The sequence below is a fragment of the Drosophila sulfurigaster genome, chromosome X (assembly GCF_023558435.1).
Source record: "Drosophila sulfurigaster albostrigata strain 15112-1811.04 chromosome X, ASM2355843v2, whole genome shotgun sequence".
In the NCBI taxonomy this organism is placed as follows: Eukaryota; Metazoa; Arthropoda; class Insecta; order Diptera; family Drosophilidae; genus Drosophila; species Drosophila sulfurigaster.
This window is the reverse complement of record NC_084885.1, coordinates 25,642,388-25,660,355: the sequence shown is the minus strand read 5'-3', so window position 1 is coordinate 25,660,355 and position 17,968 is coordinate 25,642,388. Positions and strand designations below refer to the sequence as shown.

General features: G+C 36.7%; 1 protein-coding gene across 1 annotated transcript; it reads left to right on the top strand.

Annotated features, from left to right (window-relative positions):
- Positions 1–196: 196 nt before the first annotated feature.
- LOC133848524 (dual specificity mitogen-activated protein kinase kinase hemipterous) lies at positions 197–17,637 on the top strand. Its single transcript, XM_062284141.1, has 10 exons — positions 197–1,221; positions 4,283–4,755; positions 5,955–6,134; positions 6,209–6,429; positions 6,514–6,681; positions 9,303–9,808; positions 9,874–10,302; positions 11,085–11,807; positions 12,762–13,428; positions 14,933–17,637. Exons 1-10 carry the CDS (start codon positions 819–821, stop codon positions 15,069–15,071), a joined length of 3,909 nt encoding a protein of 1,302 aa, XP_062140125.1. The 5' UTR covers positions 197–818; the 3' UTR covers positions 15,072–17,637.
- The last annotated feature ends 331 nt before the right edge of the window (positions 17,638–17,968 follow it).

Genomic DNA, 17,968 nt, shown 5'->3' with positions numbered 1-17,968 from the left:
TGTTTTATTTTGGGCGCATAAATAATTTAGAGAAATGCGGTGCATTTTGCAATTCGCAAAAAAACAGGGAATTTATCGATATGTTGCTCCATCACTACTTGATATCGATTTGAGAAGTGCTGGTATTTTTTCGTTGCTGTATTGCAACTTCGTTTTTGTGTATATCTAGTATTGCGCGGCATGGTCACACTAGTACACACTATCTTCTTGTTGGTGGTGAACTCTGTTTCACATTGTTTTTTTTTTATATTCAATGTACATGCGAAATAAGCAGCAATCACTAGCAAAATTCAGAGTGTAATGCAAAAAGTGCAATTGTTCGCGCCAGCTCGTAAACAACAACATAATAATAATAATAATAAATGAGCCAGCCATACGCGCATAGTGTTGTTGAGTGCCTTCGACCAAAACTAACGAGAGTTGTTCGCTGCTGGGCTGCATAAAAAAAGAATTGCGAGCGCTGCTGCCGTGTGTGTTAGTGTGTGTGTGTTGTTGTTGTTCTTCTGCTCCTTGTTGTTGTTTGTGTGCGTGCGTGCGGGAGTTCGTGCGTCTCTGTCGCACACGTTCGTCTCTTGTTTTTATTTATTTACTTTATTGTATTCGCTGTGCAAGTGGAAAGTTAAAAAAAGCGTGTTGTACGCATACAAGTGCATCTTTTCAAGCACACACACGCTGTGTTTGAGTGCGTGTGTGTGTGTGTGGCGGCAACTGCAGCCATAAATACATAACTAAGGAAAATCGACATTTTAAAACAAAACCAACAAGCAAGAAGAAGACGGCGAAGAAGTGGAAGCGGAATAGCAAAATAGCAGACTGCAATGTCCAGCACAATTGAATTTGAGACAATTGGCAGCCGCCTGCAATCGCTTGAGGTTGCGCTGCAGAAACAAAATGAATCGCACGAACAAATCGTCTTATCGAATACGCGCAGCGCACCGCACGCGCCGCGTGTTCGTCCCACAACAATAACAGCAGCGCCATCATCATCATTAGCAACAACATCATCATCATCGTCAACAGCAGCCGCAGCAGCAGCATCATTAGCAGCAGCAGCAGCGTCAAATGCAGCAACATCAACAACAACAATTGGCGCTGCCAACGTCAACGTCGTCGCCTCACCAAAAAGACCTGCCGCTATCGGTGTGCTGCCGGCGCCAACGTTAACGTCAGGCATGTTCGGCGGTGGCCGCGGTATGCGCCAAACGCCAAATCTGGCTATATGTAAGTTACACTCACACTCTTGTTGATAAGCTTTCGATAGATACCGATAAATAGGTGTATGTGTGTGTGTGTGGTTGTACCCTTAACAAAGGGCACGCGTTATCGATCTTTGCGTTTCGATTGCATAGATAAGCAATGCGCGCAGAACAAAACAACAATAACAATATGCAGCGCAAACTTGTTTTTGTCATCAAATGCACACAGACAGCATTTTACACTTGCTAACTGCGCTGTCGCAGTCGCAGCGCAGTCGACGTCGCCGTTACTGCTTGCTTTGTGTGTGTGTGCGTGTGTGTTGTGTTTATTTCTTATTCGCATTTGAGAGCATTTTGTGTTGTTTGTTTTTGTGCACTTCTTATTGTGTGTCTAGCTGGAGACTGCAATTCTTTTGTGTGTTATCGATAAACAGCAATTGGGTTTTAGTTGAGAACCGATTCCAATTAGAATCGCAAGTTGGAATTGACCAGTTTGAACAATTTACGTTATTTCTTCGTAACTTAATCTAATTTTGATTACTTGCACTAAACGAAAAATGTCAATTGGAAACGCTCTATCGCTAAATTGGTGCGAGCCAAAGCATTTCCGATGAAAAACACTAATTTAAGCTTTCCATGGAAAAGCTCTAATTATCAATTCTCAATTAAGTGTGTTTCAATAATAATTATTGCCGGCCATTTTTCTTTTTTTTTTTTCGTTTACCAAGAATTAGAATTGAAGATAGAGAGAGGTCTTTCAATCAATTTGGTAAACTCCCCGTTTAATTACCCAAAAAAAAGTTTACCGTAAAATGCAGTTTTGAAACTCTTGATAGCCGGCACACGTAAAGATTGTTGGGTATTTTAGAGTTGTGCAATTTGCTTGCATTGTCTATGGCTTCTCAGAATTTAGTGACGATTGCTTCTAGTTAGTTGGGGAATTAATTTCGATAGGGCAATTATTAATTATCAGCAGATTTGTATTTTTTTGGCATAATAATAAGCAGACTTTCAATGGTTTCTGAGAATTTCATGACAATCGGTTAAATAATCTTCCAAGTTAGATCTAATTATGCGCTTGCAATATCAGTTAAAATGAATATTGTAATAGACAGATATTTTCATTGGGGATCAGTAATAAGTAGAGTTGAATAAACTTTACAATATTTGCAAAACTTAATTCCAATGCAGCATGTATTTGCACTGGGTATCTTAGAGTCGAGCACACTTGACTACAACCTTCTTAGTTGTTGTTGTTTTCGCCTCGTCTATTCGACTTGCAATTCGCTCTTCTATTTAATGGCCTGACTTTGTCTTCCTTTCTCATTTCCATCGTTTCTAGCTTTGCATGTGTGTGTGTGTGTGTGTCTCCTCGCGTGTAAGTGTGCTGTGTGAGTGTGTGTGTCGTTGTCGCCGCCGTCGCTTTCATTTGGCATGTTTGTTGGCATTTTTTTTGGCATTTCCGGAGTAATGTCTTGATACGCGCCGCTGTCGCTGCTTCTCTTTTGCTCGCATTGTTGTTTGTTTTTGTATTCGCTTTTCGCTTGGCGTTTCTTCACCCGCACACACACACACACACACCCATACATGCACAGCGTGACTCGCGTGAGGATTGCGACGACATTTGTCTTCGTCTTCGTCTCCGTCTTTTTTTATGCGTTGTCAATTCGCGCTTTGTTTACAAATATTATTTACATGCATATCGAATATACATATATATAAATATATATATAGAGTTTTCTATATATAGTATAGTTATTTTATGATCTACTCTTGTAGTGTTGTGTGCATTTGAATTTGTTGAAAAGTAATAACTTTATTTAATGCTAACAATAACAATAACACCAGCCATAATATTCATAATAACAACATTCTTAATGAGCTCTCTCGCTGTTGCTGTTTGTTCCATAGTTTGCTGTAATGCACAGTGGAGCAAGTTGCATTATAAATTGCACCAATTTTCTTAAGGCAAACAAAACGCGATTTTTTTTAAAGAAAGCTATGCTTATATTTTCTGTTTAATTACAATTAGAAAATGGTATTGATTGAATTGAATTTTATTCATCTTTTAATTGTTGAGTTAATAATTTTATTAATTCAGTTGAGATTAAAATATCTTGAGATCAAAATAGTATGGTTGTACTAGATTTTATTAATTATTTTATAAATTAAATTAAAAAATTATGTTGCTTGAATTTAATTTTGTGCTAATTTTTATTCAATTCATAATTTTGTTAATTCAGATGGGAAGAAAATATGTTAAGATAAAAATTGGAACGTTGAACTAGATTTTATTAAGTTATATATGTATTTTCCAAAAATCATCTGTTTCATTTATTGTTTTTTTTTGTTTGTTGAAGTGTTAGTTTGCGAATCTGGTGTTAATGCAAAAAAAAAGGTGAAAATATAAACGTCTCAGTTGCTTTGGTTTGCTATTTTGAGGGCTAAAAATGTTATTCTCAGTAAACTTATGTAAACATTATATTAACAATTCTTTTGTTAGTAATTTAAGCACAGGCAAAATCAGCCAACGCTAGTAAATTTACTCTAGGTTATAAATTTATTTCTAATCTGTGCTTTTATAAAATTATTAAATAAAAAAAAAAAATAGAATTTAGGTAAATATTAATTATAATATTGTTTCAACAATTAAAATAATGACTCTATCTGTAAATTTAACTATTTGATACATTTAAAGATTATTTAAAAACAAAAATCGACATATTAAAAATTAACATTTAAACTATTGCATGAATTTTAAATGCAGCTGAACATATTTTGTTTAATGTGTGAGAACAGGAAATAAACAGCTCTGACCTTGAGTCTGAATGAAGCCGTTGCAATCGAGCTTTAAACCACTGTGCGTGGATTTTTAATGTGCATACGCTTATATATGTGTGTGTCTGTGTGTGTGCAGATTGTTATAGAGACATGTATGTGTGTGTGTGAATATGTAGAGAAGCTTTTGAGTGCTTTGTTTGACTAACGGTCATTGGAATCGAATCGTTCGAATGACAATTTTCACTATTTTGTTTATCTGCACATTATTCGCTATCTCACTCACTCATCTCTCTTTCTCTGTTTAGCTGATTCGGGTTCCACACGTCGCCCCATGATGTTGCCACTGCCAACCCAAGCTCATCCCTCGGAAACAGAAACGGACAAGAAACTGAAGATGATAATGGGCCAAACGGGTAAACTGAACATCAATGGCCGGCAATATCCGACAGATATTCACGATCTGCGTCACTTGGGTGATCTGGGCAATGGAACCAGTGGCAATGTTGTCAAAATGCTGCACATGTCCAGCGATACAATCATTGCCGTGAAACAGATGCGACGCACCGGAAATGCGGAGGAGAATAAACGCATTCTCATGGATCTGGATGTCGTTCTCAAGTCGCACGATTGCAAATATATAGTCAAGTGTTTGGGCTGCTTTGTTCGCGATCCGGATGTGTGGATCTGCATGGAACTCATGTCCATGTGCTTCGACAAGCTGCTCAAGCTCTCCAAGAAGCCGGTGCCGGAGCCTATTCTGGGCAAAGTCACTGTGGCGGTAAGTTGGCATTCCAAAAGCAATAGCTTTGGAAAGTGGAATGCTTTTAATGCGCTTTTGGCTAAATAAATCATTTTTGTAGCAATAAGTAATGAGTTTATAACATTTGAATTCATTTAAAATTGAAATTATGCAAATTGAGTTAGTGACAGAGTTATTTATGAAAGTGCGCTGAGAACTTTTAACGAGTTTCGATTAGTTAGTTAATTACAGCGTTTGCTTAAACAACTTTTAATGTGCTTTCGATTAAAATAGTGCAATTGTTTGAGGTGTACAATTAATATTATAAAAACAACTACATACCAGAGTGAATACAGTTTGTATTGAGTATTGAGGGCTTTTAATGTGCTTTCGATTATTTTTATGTTTATACTATACAATTAGCGCTGAGATACATAGCAGAGTGAACTTTGAAGATTAACTTTTGATTAAAGCCAATTTACAACATTATTAATAGCCTAAATGAAATTCAAGATAAAATTTTGTTTAAAGGGAATTTACGAGGTCATTAGTTATCTTCTGAATAACAAATTGTGGATTTCGAAGGTTAAACTCTTTAAATACAAATGCGCTTTTAAGTTGAAGAATGTCTTTGTAGACACAACACAGGTATTTTCATAAAAAATGAATCAGTATATAGAAAAACAAATTTTAATACTAGCTAAAAACTATTTTAAAAGTTAATTATGAAGTTGAGTAACACACTTTTACAGTCGTGAAAAGTTGAGAGATTAAACTTTCGAAATATAAAATGCACTTATTAAGCTAAATATTTTTGTAAATAATTCTTTAGTACAACAATTTAAATAGAAAATCTCATTTGACTCCAAGGCTCTTATGTTGTAGTTAAATATGAAGCAATGTTAATAATTATAACGCATAGATTAGAAATTAATTTATAACCTAGAGTAAATTTACTACCGCTGGCTGTTTTGACCTTTGGTTAGGGACAATAATTAGTACACTAAATTTAATAGTAAATCACATTTGAATTGAAGACTATTATGTTGTAGTTAAAAGTGTTGTCTTAAATTCACTTCTTCATAAAGAAAATAGTTTTAAAATGATGAAATAATGTAAAACTTTGTAATGTTGATAGTAATTTTGTTGATAAAGCGTGGTAACATCTAGAACAAGAGTTGAATCCATTTAAACTAAAGCTAATATTTGATTTTTGTATTGTTCTTTTGCCCTTACAGACTGTGAATGCATTGTCCTATTTGAAGGACAAACACGGCGTCATCCACAGGGATGTGAAGCCCTCCAACATTCTGATCGATGAGCGCGGCAACATCAAGCTATGCGATTTTGGCATTAGCGGCAGATTGGTCGACTCCAAGGCGAACACACGTTCCGCTGGCTGTGCGGCTTACATGGCGGTGAGTGATGTGAACAAACACAAACAAAATAATTGGAAGAAAATAATTGAACTTGATTCCGTTTTTTGTTGTAGCCGGAGCGCATTGATCCGAAGAAACCAAAGTATGATATACGCGCCGATGTGTGGTCGCTGGGGATTACGCTTGTGGAGTTGGCAACAGCGCGTTCACCCTACGAGGGCTGCAACACGGACTTTGAGGTGCTCACCAAGGTGCTCGACTCGGAGCCGCCGTGTTTGCCACGCGGCGAGGGTTTCAACTTCAGTCAACAGTTTCATGACTTTGTCATCAAGTGGTAAACTTGCTCTCACTCTCTCTCTCTCTCTCTCTCTTCTTCAATTTGTGCATATTCTTATATATTTCTCTTTCGCTCTTGCAGCCTCACAAAGAACCATCAGGATCGACCCAAGTATCCGGAGCTGTTGGCGCAGCCGTTTATCAATTACTACGAGCACGAGAAGGTCGATGTGCCCAATTGGTTTCAGAATGTCGTCGATAGTGCCACCGGGAAGCGGATACGCGCCAATGGCGACTCAACGCTGACGAGGTGAGCATCATCGCGATTTCTTTTTGTTCCCCATCGGAAGATTCTCTGTGCGCCTTCTCCCAGCTCCCAACTCAGTCCCAAGAATGCAAAATTATGGCCACTGCCTGCTGTCTGCCGTCTGCTGTGCGAGTGTGCCTCTGTCTCTCTGTGTGTGTGTGCGTGTGTGATGAGTGTGTGTGTGTGTGTGAATGGCCAACACAATGCTTTGTTTCAACATTTGTTTCCGTTTCCGCTTATGTTTCATTCCGTTCCGTTGCGTATTCTTTTCATTTTCTTTAGCTAACTCTGACAAGCAAAAAATAAAATGATTAAATTGAAATCAAAATATCTGTTAACAGGTAGGAAAAAAAAGTGAAACAAAAATATAAAAAAAAACTAGAAGTAAAGCTGTGCTAAAAGATTTTTTTTTAGCAAAAGCTTTTCTATAACAATTTGATGAATTACAAATAATAACTTGGCATGTCTCTCTCTCTCTTCAACACACTCTTCTATTAATTTTTGAATTACCATTTTTGACTACGTTTTTCCTCTCTCTCACTCTCTCTTTTTTGAACACAAAGCTATCTAATACCATTTTTCTTTGATTGACTTTATTTTAGTTTAGACTTCTTTTGTTAACTTTTTGTCTAACACAATGCTCTGACAGCACTTCTCTCTCTCTCTCTCTCTCTTTGTGTCTCTCTCTCTCTCTCTTTTGGTACTGGCAAGCGTATTTTACGTTTCATTCCATTGCGTTCCGTTCCGTTCCGTTCAGTACCTCTGAAGAGTGCATGATTTACTTGCAAATATGCATAACTCCACCTCTCTCCTCCCTTAGTCTTAGCCACTCTCTTTCTCTCTTCTATATTCTTTTGTAGCTAAACCCAAATAATGTAGGTGAGCAGTTAATCCTCCTAATCTCTCTTCCCCCCGATTCCTTCTAGTCAGCATTATAATGACTACTTCCTCCCTTTCCGTCCCTCAACCCCGCCTTGGCCCCTCCCCCCAACAAAAAACCTCAAATATATTTTGCGTTTTATTGACTATTTAATTTGTGTGTTTTTTGATTTTCTTTTTTCATCTTTTTTATTACCATCTTTTGTAGGTTACTTAATTCCTAATACATATTATTATAATCAATGCAAAAGATAAGATCTAAAAACAAAAACAAAAACAAAGCAGACAAACTGTAAAACCGATTAAAACCAAAACAAAAACGAAAAAAAAAAAAAAAACAAACAAAAAACGAAAACAAAACATTAATTAAAAAAATAATAATAATCGAAATGAAAGAATATATATATTTATATATTTGTGTATATAACCCGACCATGATATGATACACAGCTATACACTTCTATATATAAATATATACAGATATATGAATATATAAACGAAAATACAAATACATAAAACAAAACTCAATACCATAATAAACAAACTCCTCCCAAATCTATCAAAAGTCCAATTCAGTAAGTACAACAACAGCTTAATTATTATTGATATTATTATGATTATTATTATTATTGTTATTCTTATTATGTTTCTAATCATTTTTCTTTGTTATTTCCTTAAATTGGCGCACTAACTTTCATTAACCATTGAAATACTCTGAAACCAGGAATTCTATTGAGGAATCTTTTTCCATTTGAGAAGAAATTTCAATTTGATGTTGAAAATGATTTGAAAATTCTAATTTTAAGCGCATTAATTCCATTCCAACTGGTTGCAGGGTATTCTCTAGTCGGGCACACTCGATTAGCGCATTTATTTTGACTGTTAAATGTTGATTGATTTAAATTAAAATTGTTGTTGCATGTTGTTACGTTTTTTTTTTGTTGTTGAATGCCGCTTTTTGCTTGACACGCTTAACACATTTAAAACAAGTTATTTTGCATTTGCTTGACGATTTCAAAACAATTTCTTTGAAAAGAATATAGAAAAAATACAGTTCACACATCAAACGAGGTAAATTTCATTCAAAAGCTTTCTTCAACGAAAAAATATGAGCATTTTTCATAATTTTTGCTGTTATCTCTCTCTCTTTCTTGCGTTCCATTCCGTTTCGTTCCACCCACCACAACACACACAGCCCATCACGCTCGCTTACATACTTGCCTCTCACTCTCACACCCTTCCTCTCTCTCTCACACATACTTTTTCTCTCTATCTCTCACATATTTCTTCTCTCACTCTCTTACATACTTCCTCTCTCCTTCTCATCGTCGCTTCTTATGATACTCACGACTCGAAAACTGCCTTCACATTTGTTGATCTGGTCACACTGCATATTTTTTTTGGGTAGCGGGTATTTGGCAGTCGAGTTCACTTGTACAAAATGTTCATACTCTTCCGATTGACTGTTGCTCTCTCACTTGCTTTCATATTCATTTCAAGCACATCTCTCTCTCTCTCTCTCTCTCTCTCTGTCTCTCTTTCTGTGTCGCTTCTCTATGTCTCTCTCTGCCTCTCTCTCTGTCCCTCTCCCTACCTGTGTCTATCTCTCTTTCACGCTGCCAAGCTTGGCTTGGCATACTACATTATTTTCGTGTGTGTGTATGTGTGTGTTCTTTTGCACATAACGGGATTTTCGATGCGTAGCTGCAACAGCTGATTAACAATTGTCCACATATTATTTTCAGAGCAACCACATCAGCAACAACAACAGCAGCAGCAGCAGCAACGTCGCCAGCAACAAGCATGCAACGTGGAGCGAAGGAGGCAGCTACAAAGTATGGCAGAAATGTGGCTGCTCTAACAGCGCGCAGTCCAACGACAACGTCAAAGACAATAAAACCCACGCAGATTCCCAGCTATCAGCAACAGCAGCAACATCAGCAACATCAGCAAGGTGGATCGCAGTATTTCATGCAATCAGCCACACAACTACCTCAACCAACAACAACAACGGCAGCAGCAGCAACATCAGCAACCGGCAGCAGCAATTTGAATTTGAATTATTTTAGCAGCGGCGGCAGCAACAGCAACAGCAGCGCAAGTCCGAGTCCTTTGTCGCCGCCGAGTGGCATCAATGACATTAATAAACTGTATCGCAAGTCGCCGTTCATGCAACGCAAGCTCAGCAATGGTTCCCACTACAAGTACAACGATGACAGCCCCAAAAAGGAATCGGTCTTCAGCAGCATTGGTAACAAATTTGTTTTATCTACTATTTTATTTCATAGTATTCACTTTCTCCTTTCTCCTTTGCAGGCCAATCAATCTTACGCAATCTGACCACGTCGCCATTTAGCCAAAAGAAACACAATCCAAATGTGACGGCAACAACACCAATTTTACCAACAGCCACAGCAGCTATAACAGCAACCGCTGCTGCCACAACAGCAACATCAACCGCAACAGCAACTGCAACACTGCCGCATTTGAAACCCAAAACACCCACAACAGATGCACTTAACACGCCCACGTGGCGTCTGCCTCCTCCTTCAACAACAACGTCACCAGATAACAACATTTCGCCCTTTGACACCTGTGATAACATTTGCAATGCCAGCTCGCCCACGCTGCAACGCAAGCAACTGATTGCTGCTGATCCAACGGCAGCAAATGCCACAATTTTGCAGCTCAACAATCAACAGCAGCAGCAGCAACGATTGCAACCAGGCAACCAGAGTCCCATTGGTGAGAAACTATAAAAAGATAGAGGCAGTAGATAGAAGATCTGTTATGGCAAAATAGCTAGAGAAAGATCTGTGCGGAGAATAATACAACAGTTAAGATTGTTAAAGTGGAAAAACATATACCTAAACAAATATGGAAATAAATATGGATTTCGGCATATTTTAGTAGATTTTATGAACAATAGTTCTCTGGCTAAAATTTCGACAATGTTTAAAGGGGCAAAACGTATACCAAAACATTTTTTTAGTTTGAATAGCTCTTGTTTATCACTTTAAATAGAGCTAAGAATGATTTTTTTTCTTTTAAGATAATTGTAAAAATGTAACGATTTCGTACAAAAAACGTATCAATATGCTAGTACCATCTTATATCCATATATGTTTATAATTTAAGATCAAAGTTAGAAAAGTACTAGTAAAGTTTGTTCAGTGAGTTACCTAAGAATAATCTCCTTTACATATCTATGATTAAGGTTCAAATAAGTTCAATAACTCAAATGCATATAACTCCTGTAGTTATAGATTTATAAATATGCTAGCAAGTGGGACAAAACTGTTTTGATTCCATTCAGCGAAACAGTTGAGATAAATACTTGTATTTACTTATTTTGAAAAGCTTAAAAACTAAGAAATTTAATTGCAGATTGTAAAGCTGTCCTGTTATTGTGAAATCTAGATTAACTTTGCCATCTTAACTTGTGTTCACTTGCTGTCTATGGTTTATTTTTATATATTTTGTGTTGCCAAGTTTCTAATTAAAAACATTTTGCTTATTTCGTCCAGTGCTGCAACGATTTTACCATCAGCAAAATCAGTTGCGTGAAAAGGAAGCGGCGGAGCGGCAACAACATCAACAGCAATTGCAGCAGCAGCAGCAACAGTTGCATCACTATCAACAGCATCACTTTCAATACCATCAGCCACTGCCACAACAACAGTCACAACACCAGCAGCATCAGCAGCAGCAACAGTTGCCGCGACAACCAATTGGGACGAGCACGAATCCGTTTCACAGCAATTATGTGGCGCCTCCTTCCTCGCACTCCACATCTAGTCAATCGTCCACACAGTCGACATGCTCACAAATTGCCATCCCAGCGACAGTCGGGGTGCCAACATCGCCATTGTCATTGCATCCGCATCAGCAACATCAGCAGCAGCAACAGCAACAACATCAGACAACAGCAGCAGCAGCGGGACACTTTGGCATTGGCAATGCGGCGCAATTGCAATACCAACCATTGCCGACAGCAGCAACAACAACAGCAACAGCAACGGAAGCAAACACACTTTATGGTAATCTGCCCTGCAGATCGCCAGAGCAGCAAGATGGAGGCGGTGGCAGTGGGAGTGGCAGTTCTTTAGTGAGCAGCAAATTGAGTAAATTGTATGCTCGTCGTCAGCTGTTGGGTCAGAGCAATAATTTGGATGGACGCGAGCAACGCGAACGCGAACAACATGTTTATGCCTCAAGTCCTGGCTCTAGTTCGAACACAGCGGATGCGGGTGAGTCTTCTCTCTCTTTCTCTCACTGTCTTTGCGAATACAAATCGGAGCTCAGATCGTCTCATCTATGTGATTTTGAATACCATTTGTTTTTTTGTGCTATTTGCGACGCTTTGTTCTTTGCTATCAACTAATTCTTTGCATCGCTTTATCCTCTTTTATTTCATGTGTTTCTTTCTCTCTTCGTTTACTCTTCACTCAACACACACACACACAACTGCAACTGCATATGCACACTATCAATCATGCACGCGCACGTCAATCATTGCACCACATCACTCAATCAATCAATCATCTATAACAAAACAAAAAACACCATTTAATAAAACGTTTGTTAAACGCTTCTAACGTATAACGCCATAATCAATCATTCGATCAATCATTTGCACAATCACCAATCAATCAACTTTTTATTGAACGCTCTAACGAATAACGAAATATTTTACATTCATTCACTCTTACGAACCAATCATACCAAAAAACCAATCAATCAAATATGTATGCTAATCAATCGATGCACATTCACAAATTATTATTCAATCGCTACAATCGTCAATTAACTAAACGTTTGTTAAACGCTTTTAACGAATAACTTGACAATCAATCATTCGTTGTTTGCACACTCATCTATCAATCGATCGTTGTTTGCACAATCATCAATCAATCGAATCGTTTTTTTTAACGCTTCTAACGAATAACAAAACATTTTACAATCATATATTTATGCTAACAATCGCACAAACAATCAATCAATCAATCATTGTATGCACATTAACAAATTATTAATCAATCAATCGACTATTCACGAATCTCACTCATTCACAATGCTGTTAAACACCAAAATAACACCAATCAATCATACATTCATCAATCAATCATGCACCAAAATAACACCAATCAACCATACATTCATCAATCAATCAATCAATCAATCACGCACTCAATCACGCGCAGGCTGGTTCAATACACTCGCTGGCGCCATGAAGCGACAATTTGCGACCTATGTTAAAACCCAATTGAATTCCACAGCGACGTCGCCATTGGCTCCCAGTCACAGCAACAGTCACAGCAACAACCAGAGCAACAGTCACAGCAACAACAGCGGCAGCAGCAGCATTATCAGCAATGGAAATGATCTGATTGGCAGTCTAGATCCAATACAATCTCAAAGCCAACCTCAACCTCAACCGCCAGCGTATCGCAGCCTGCTCAATAATGGGACAACAACCGGCGGCAAGTCGTATTATTATCGCACATTGTCGGCGGCGAGCAGCAGCAGCAGCCACAATACCAGCCAAAGCACTTCACCCACCACAGAGCCATTGACTGGCGTCAGCGGCTGTGGCGCAACCAGCGGCTTTTTGCGTCGCTATGCGAGCAGCGGTGCAGGTGTCGGATGCGGTGGCGGTGGCGGTGGCGGACACGGTGGCATAAGCGGTGGGGGCGGCGGAGGAAGCATGAGCACACCACCGAGTCCACATCTGTTGGCTGGACTGGATCGACGACATCGCAGTCCGGATCCGCCGCCGCGTTACAATCGCGGTCAATCGCCGCTGCTGTTGCGCAAGAATCTGCTGGAAATGAGCGGACAGACGGCCGGCTCGCCATTGCTGCAACGACGGTGAGTGAGCTGAGTCATAACTCGATTTTTAAATAGTACAAGTGTACCATATAACATTGATGATAGCCGCGAACCTTAGCTGAAGGAGCCATCTCTCCAAAAAGTATATACTTATCTTAATCAGGAGAGTTGACTATATAGCCATGTCTGTTTGTCTGCCCATACATACCTAAACGTAAGAGACTAAATGAAATAGAGCTGTAATTCAGCAACTTACCAAATATGTATGTATGTGTTTTGGCATAGTTCAGTATCCTTGGCAGATTAATTTGGTATAGATCAATGTTTGCCTGTTTGCACATATGAACACATTTCAGAGACTATAAGAAATAGAGCTAAATTTGGTGTAGTTCAGTAATTTTGATAGGTTCATTTAGCATATGGGTAATTCCATGGCGGAATTTGTCCCGTGCGAGACTCTTTACATTGAAAATAACATAAACTGAAACAATTTTAAAAATAAGAAAAGTTTATTTGTATAGCTCTAGATAAGTACTTTAATTAGAGCTAAGAATGGTATTGGAATTTTCTTTCTGTTTTGTTTTCTGTTGTGATAATTGCAAAGATTAACCAATTCGTAACGAAATTATATATTTTATCGGAAAACACATCAAGTTCCTAAAATCAATCTGAGCTCTAAATATAGTGCTTAAGAATAACATTCACTTATTTTTAAAATTGTTTCAGTTTATGTTATTTTCACTGCAGTGCACTGTAAAAAGTCTCGCACGGGACAAATTTCGCCATGAAATTATCCATATGTAAATGGTAAAGTCGTACTGTTTTGCTTTTATTGAGAACTATTGGAAAACAGATTCAACTTCTGTACTTCTGTATGCAATTTGACATTTTCTTGGGGAAAAGAAGCTTAGGTAGCTGTGTTTATTATATATTCAGAGTATTACGTTTATTAACTATCGTTTTTGTTATAAAGAAGAAAGCTGAATAAACGCTCTTATCTATAATTTATATATATCTTAGATTTTCAAATCACTATGCCAATGTTATTAATAATATATTTTCTACAATTGATAACTATGTATCAGGAATATACTACATATGCATTTTGTTATAGTTCAGTATTCTTAGTATATTTAAATAGGATAAGGAGTTTAACTAGCCAGTTTTCCCATTATGACATTTATTAGCTATCGTTGTTATATAAAATAATGTAGAATAAACGCTCTTATCTATCATTTATATATATCTTAGACTTTCAAATCACTATGCAAATGTTATTAATAATATATTTTCTACAATTGATAACTATGTATCAGGAATATACGAGTACTACATATGCATTTTGTTATAGTTCAGTATTCTTAGTATATTTAAATAGGATAAGGAGTTTAACTAGCCAGTTTTCCCATTATTACATTTATTAGCTATCGTTGTTATATAAAATAATGTAGAATAAACGCTCTTATCTATCATTTATATATATCTTAGACTTTCAAATCACTATGCAAATGTTATTAATAATATATTTTCCTATAATTGACAGCTATGTATCGGCTTCGCCGCCGCTGCCGCCGCCACGTCGCGGTTCGGAGAGTGTGCCAGGATCGCCGCAACACTTTCGCACCCGCATTCATTATACGCCCGAGCCACAGCGTCGCATCTATCGGACCATAGACCAATGAGTAGCGCTGCAAATTATGGTCATGTGATGTTGGTATGGCTTCGACGATGTTGCTGCCCACGACAACGACGATGAGATGGAGGCGGAGGCGAATGTTGCAACAGCAACAGCAAGCGGAATCAGAACCCGTGTGGCAGCAACAAGCTCGGCAAGCTCAACAGCTGCAACGTCAGCGGCAAAGGAAACTTCTGCAAATCACAGACACTCGATGAACTTGTGATGCTTGGCTTGGGCATAAAGTAACAATCACAGCAGCAGCTACAACTACAACAACCACAACAACAACAACAGCAAACGAAAGTGTTCAAAAGTCTTATAACGTATAAGTTTAGGCCGTAGCTAAAGCGTTGCGTCTGCTAAATGTTAATCGCTTAGTTCACAATGTGTTTTTTGTTTTAATTTATATAACACAATCTTTATTATTATTATTTTTTTTTTGTTAATATTAATTACAGTGTGTGAAAGTGCGCGTGTGTGTGTGTGTAAATTTTGTATATATAGCAATCTTTGTTAGAGGCATAACATAATTATGCAAACACCTAGACAACAATCAAGTTAAACAAACAAACAAAAAAAAAAACGTTGAGCAACTCAAAATAACTGTAACTGCAATAGAGAGAAAAGTAAGAGATATAGCCAAAATCATAAATCGTAACAATTAATATTTAACAGAAATAGACGAAGAACATTGTGCCCTAAACATAAACATAGACATATATACTACAGCATCTTTTTATACGATGGACTATGAATATACATATATAGTAAGAATTGCAACCAATAATTGTGCAATAGTGTTGAAAGCAATGACATCGTTTCCCCCTTTTCACCGTTTCGATTTCCTATATATACTTTGCTATAATCAAAAACATTAATACTTACAATATACTTATATATATATAAACAATATATACAATTATGTATAATCTATATAGAACCTATATACATACATACATAGTACTTGTATCGCAAAAGCAATATCTGAGCGCCTTTTTCAATTTAATCAATTGCTGTCCGTCTGTGTCTTGCATCAGCATCAGCATCAGCATCATTTCGATCCCAAACATATAGCTGCCATAGCCTAGCCAAAATAGTGTTGTGTGTGTGTTTAATTAACTGAATAATCGGAAACCCCCGCAACACATCAACTAGCCAATAATTGAGCGAGATTTCAAGCACACACCAGGAAGTTTTGTCTGTATTTTTGATACAGCTTTGTGATAGATATCGGTTTACTACAAACATACATACATACTTATAGATATAGCTGCCATATAGGAAAAAGATGTGCAAGATGTGAGTAATCAGCATTCGAATTCGGTGAGCCGAATAGTACAACTGTTTTCTCGGCTTTAACATTTACTATATAGTTACTCTATGTAAAATATTGTTTTGTTTCTTTTTTTCTGTTCTGTTCTTTCATTCTTTTTCTTCTGTTGTAAAATAGCAAGTTCCTTACCATATGTAATGCCTATATAAGACAACAATGTTTCGTATGTGTGTGAGTGTGTGTGTGTGTGTGTGCAGCTAGCGACCTCAATGTTTTGTTCCTGTGCGTAAGTTAATTAACCTCCAAATTGATCATCTATCATCGATCTCTCTCCAAACATAATCGACATTATTCTTTCGGATCCAAGATTCTATAATTTATTTTCAAAGTGAACTTTTTCCTACGCGATTTGAATCTCAGATCCAATGTTTCTACTTTATGCATCAACTCTGAACTGATAAATTTCAAATTTTTTAATCCAAAGCTCCCTTCTTTCAATTGACTTTAATTCACTTTAAATTGTATGATTATAACGAGAGAATCGAGAGATCGAGTTAAAGACAAAAAAACAACAGCTTAAAGCAAAATTTATTTAAAGAAAGAAATCAGCTATTATTATTATTCTTTTTTTTCTATTTTTTGTTTGCGCAATTGTAGGTTATGTCAACGTACCTAACCTCAAAGTGTATATAGAAATGTATCAAAAAAAAAAGGGACAACAATTGTAAATGTAGAATGTGTAGGGGCTAAGGGCGTTTGTATTTGCCAATTACATTATGTATTCAATTTTTTTTTTAATTTGTGTTTTGTTTAACAAAAACAAAAAAAAAAAAAAAAAAAAAAAATCATATAAGAAAAAAGGACCATTTATTTGTATGTTAATTTATTGAAAACACAAGAAAAAAAAGAAAACAAATTGTAATGAATGAAAATGAATTTTCGACTGATTTATGTGTTAAAGTTTAAGCTTGAAGTGTGTGAAAGAAAGTGCGAAGTATATAGCATATAGCGCGATGTATGGCAAATGCATCAGATTGTGCAGCTACATATATATATATGTATATGTATATATATACATATATATGCGCATCAGTCTATATACTGTACGATTAAATCTTTTTAGTTACGTAATCGCATGCATATGTGCATATGTGTGTCATATAAATACATACGTATAATACCTCTATAGGTATATTAAAAAAAAAAAGTAAACAAAACAAAACAAAACCAATTGCAAATATATATAAATATTGTAAAAATTATATAAACAACAATTCTATAACGAAAGAAAGAGAAGGCAGATCAGTGTTGCGAGCATTAAAACAAAGTAAAAATCAACAAATGATTGTAAACTCTTATGAATACCAATAATAATTATAATACCATAATTCAACAAATTCAATTCAATAAAACGAAAATCGATTATAAAAACCCTGAAGAAAAACACAAAAACGAAAACAACTTTTTGACTACTTGCAGTGGCTGGGAATCTTTTTCTAAGTATGTTTTCTCAAATTGCTTTAAGTTATTTCCTTTTATTTACTTTATTTATTCATTTTCAGATTTTCATGTTCTCATATTCATTCATTTCATTTGGATTAACGCAGAAAAGTGTAAGTAACATCTTT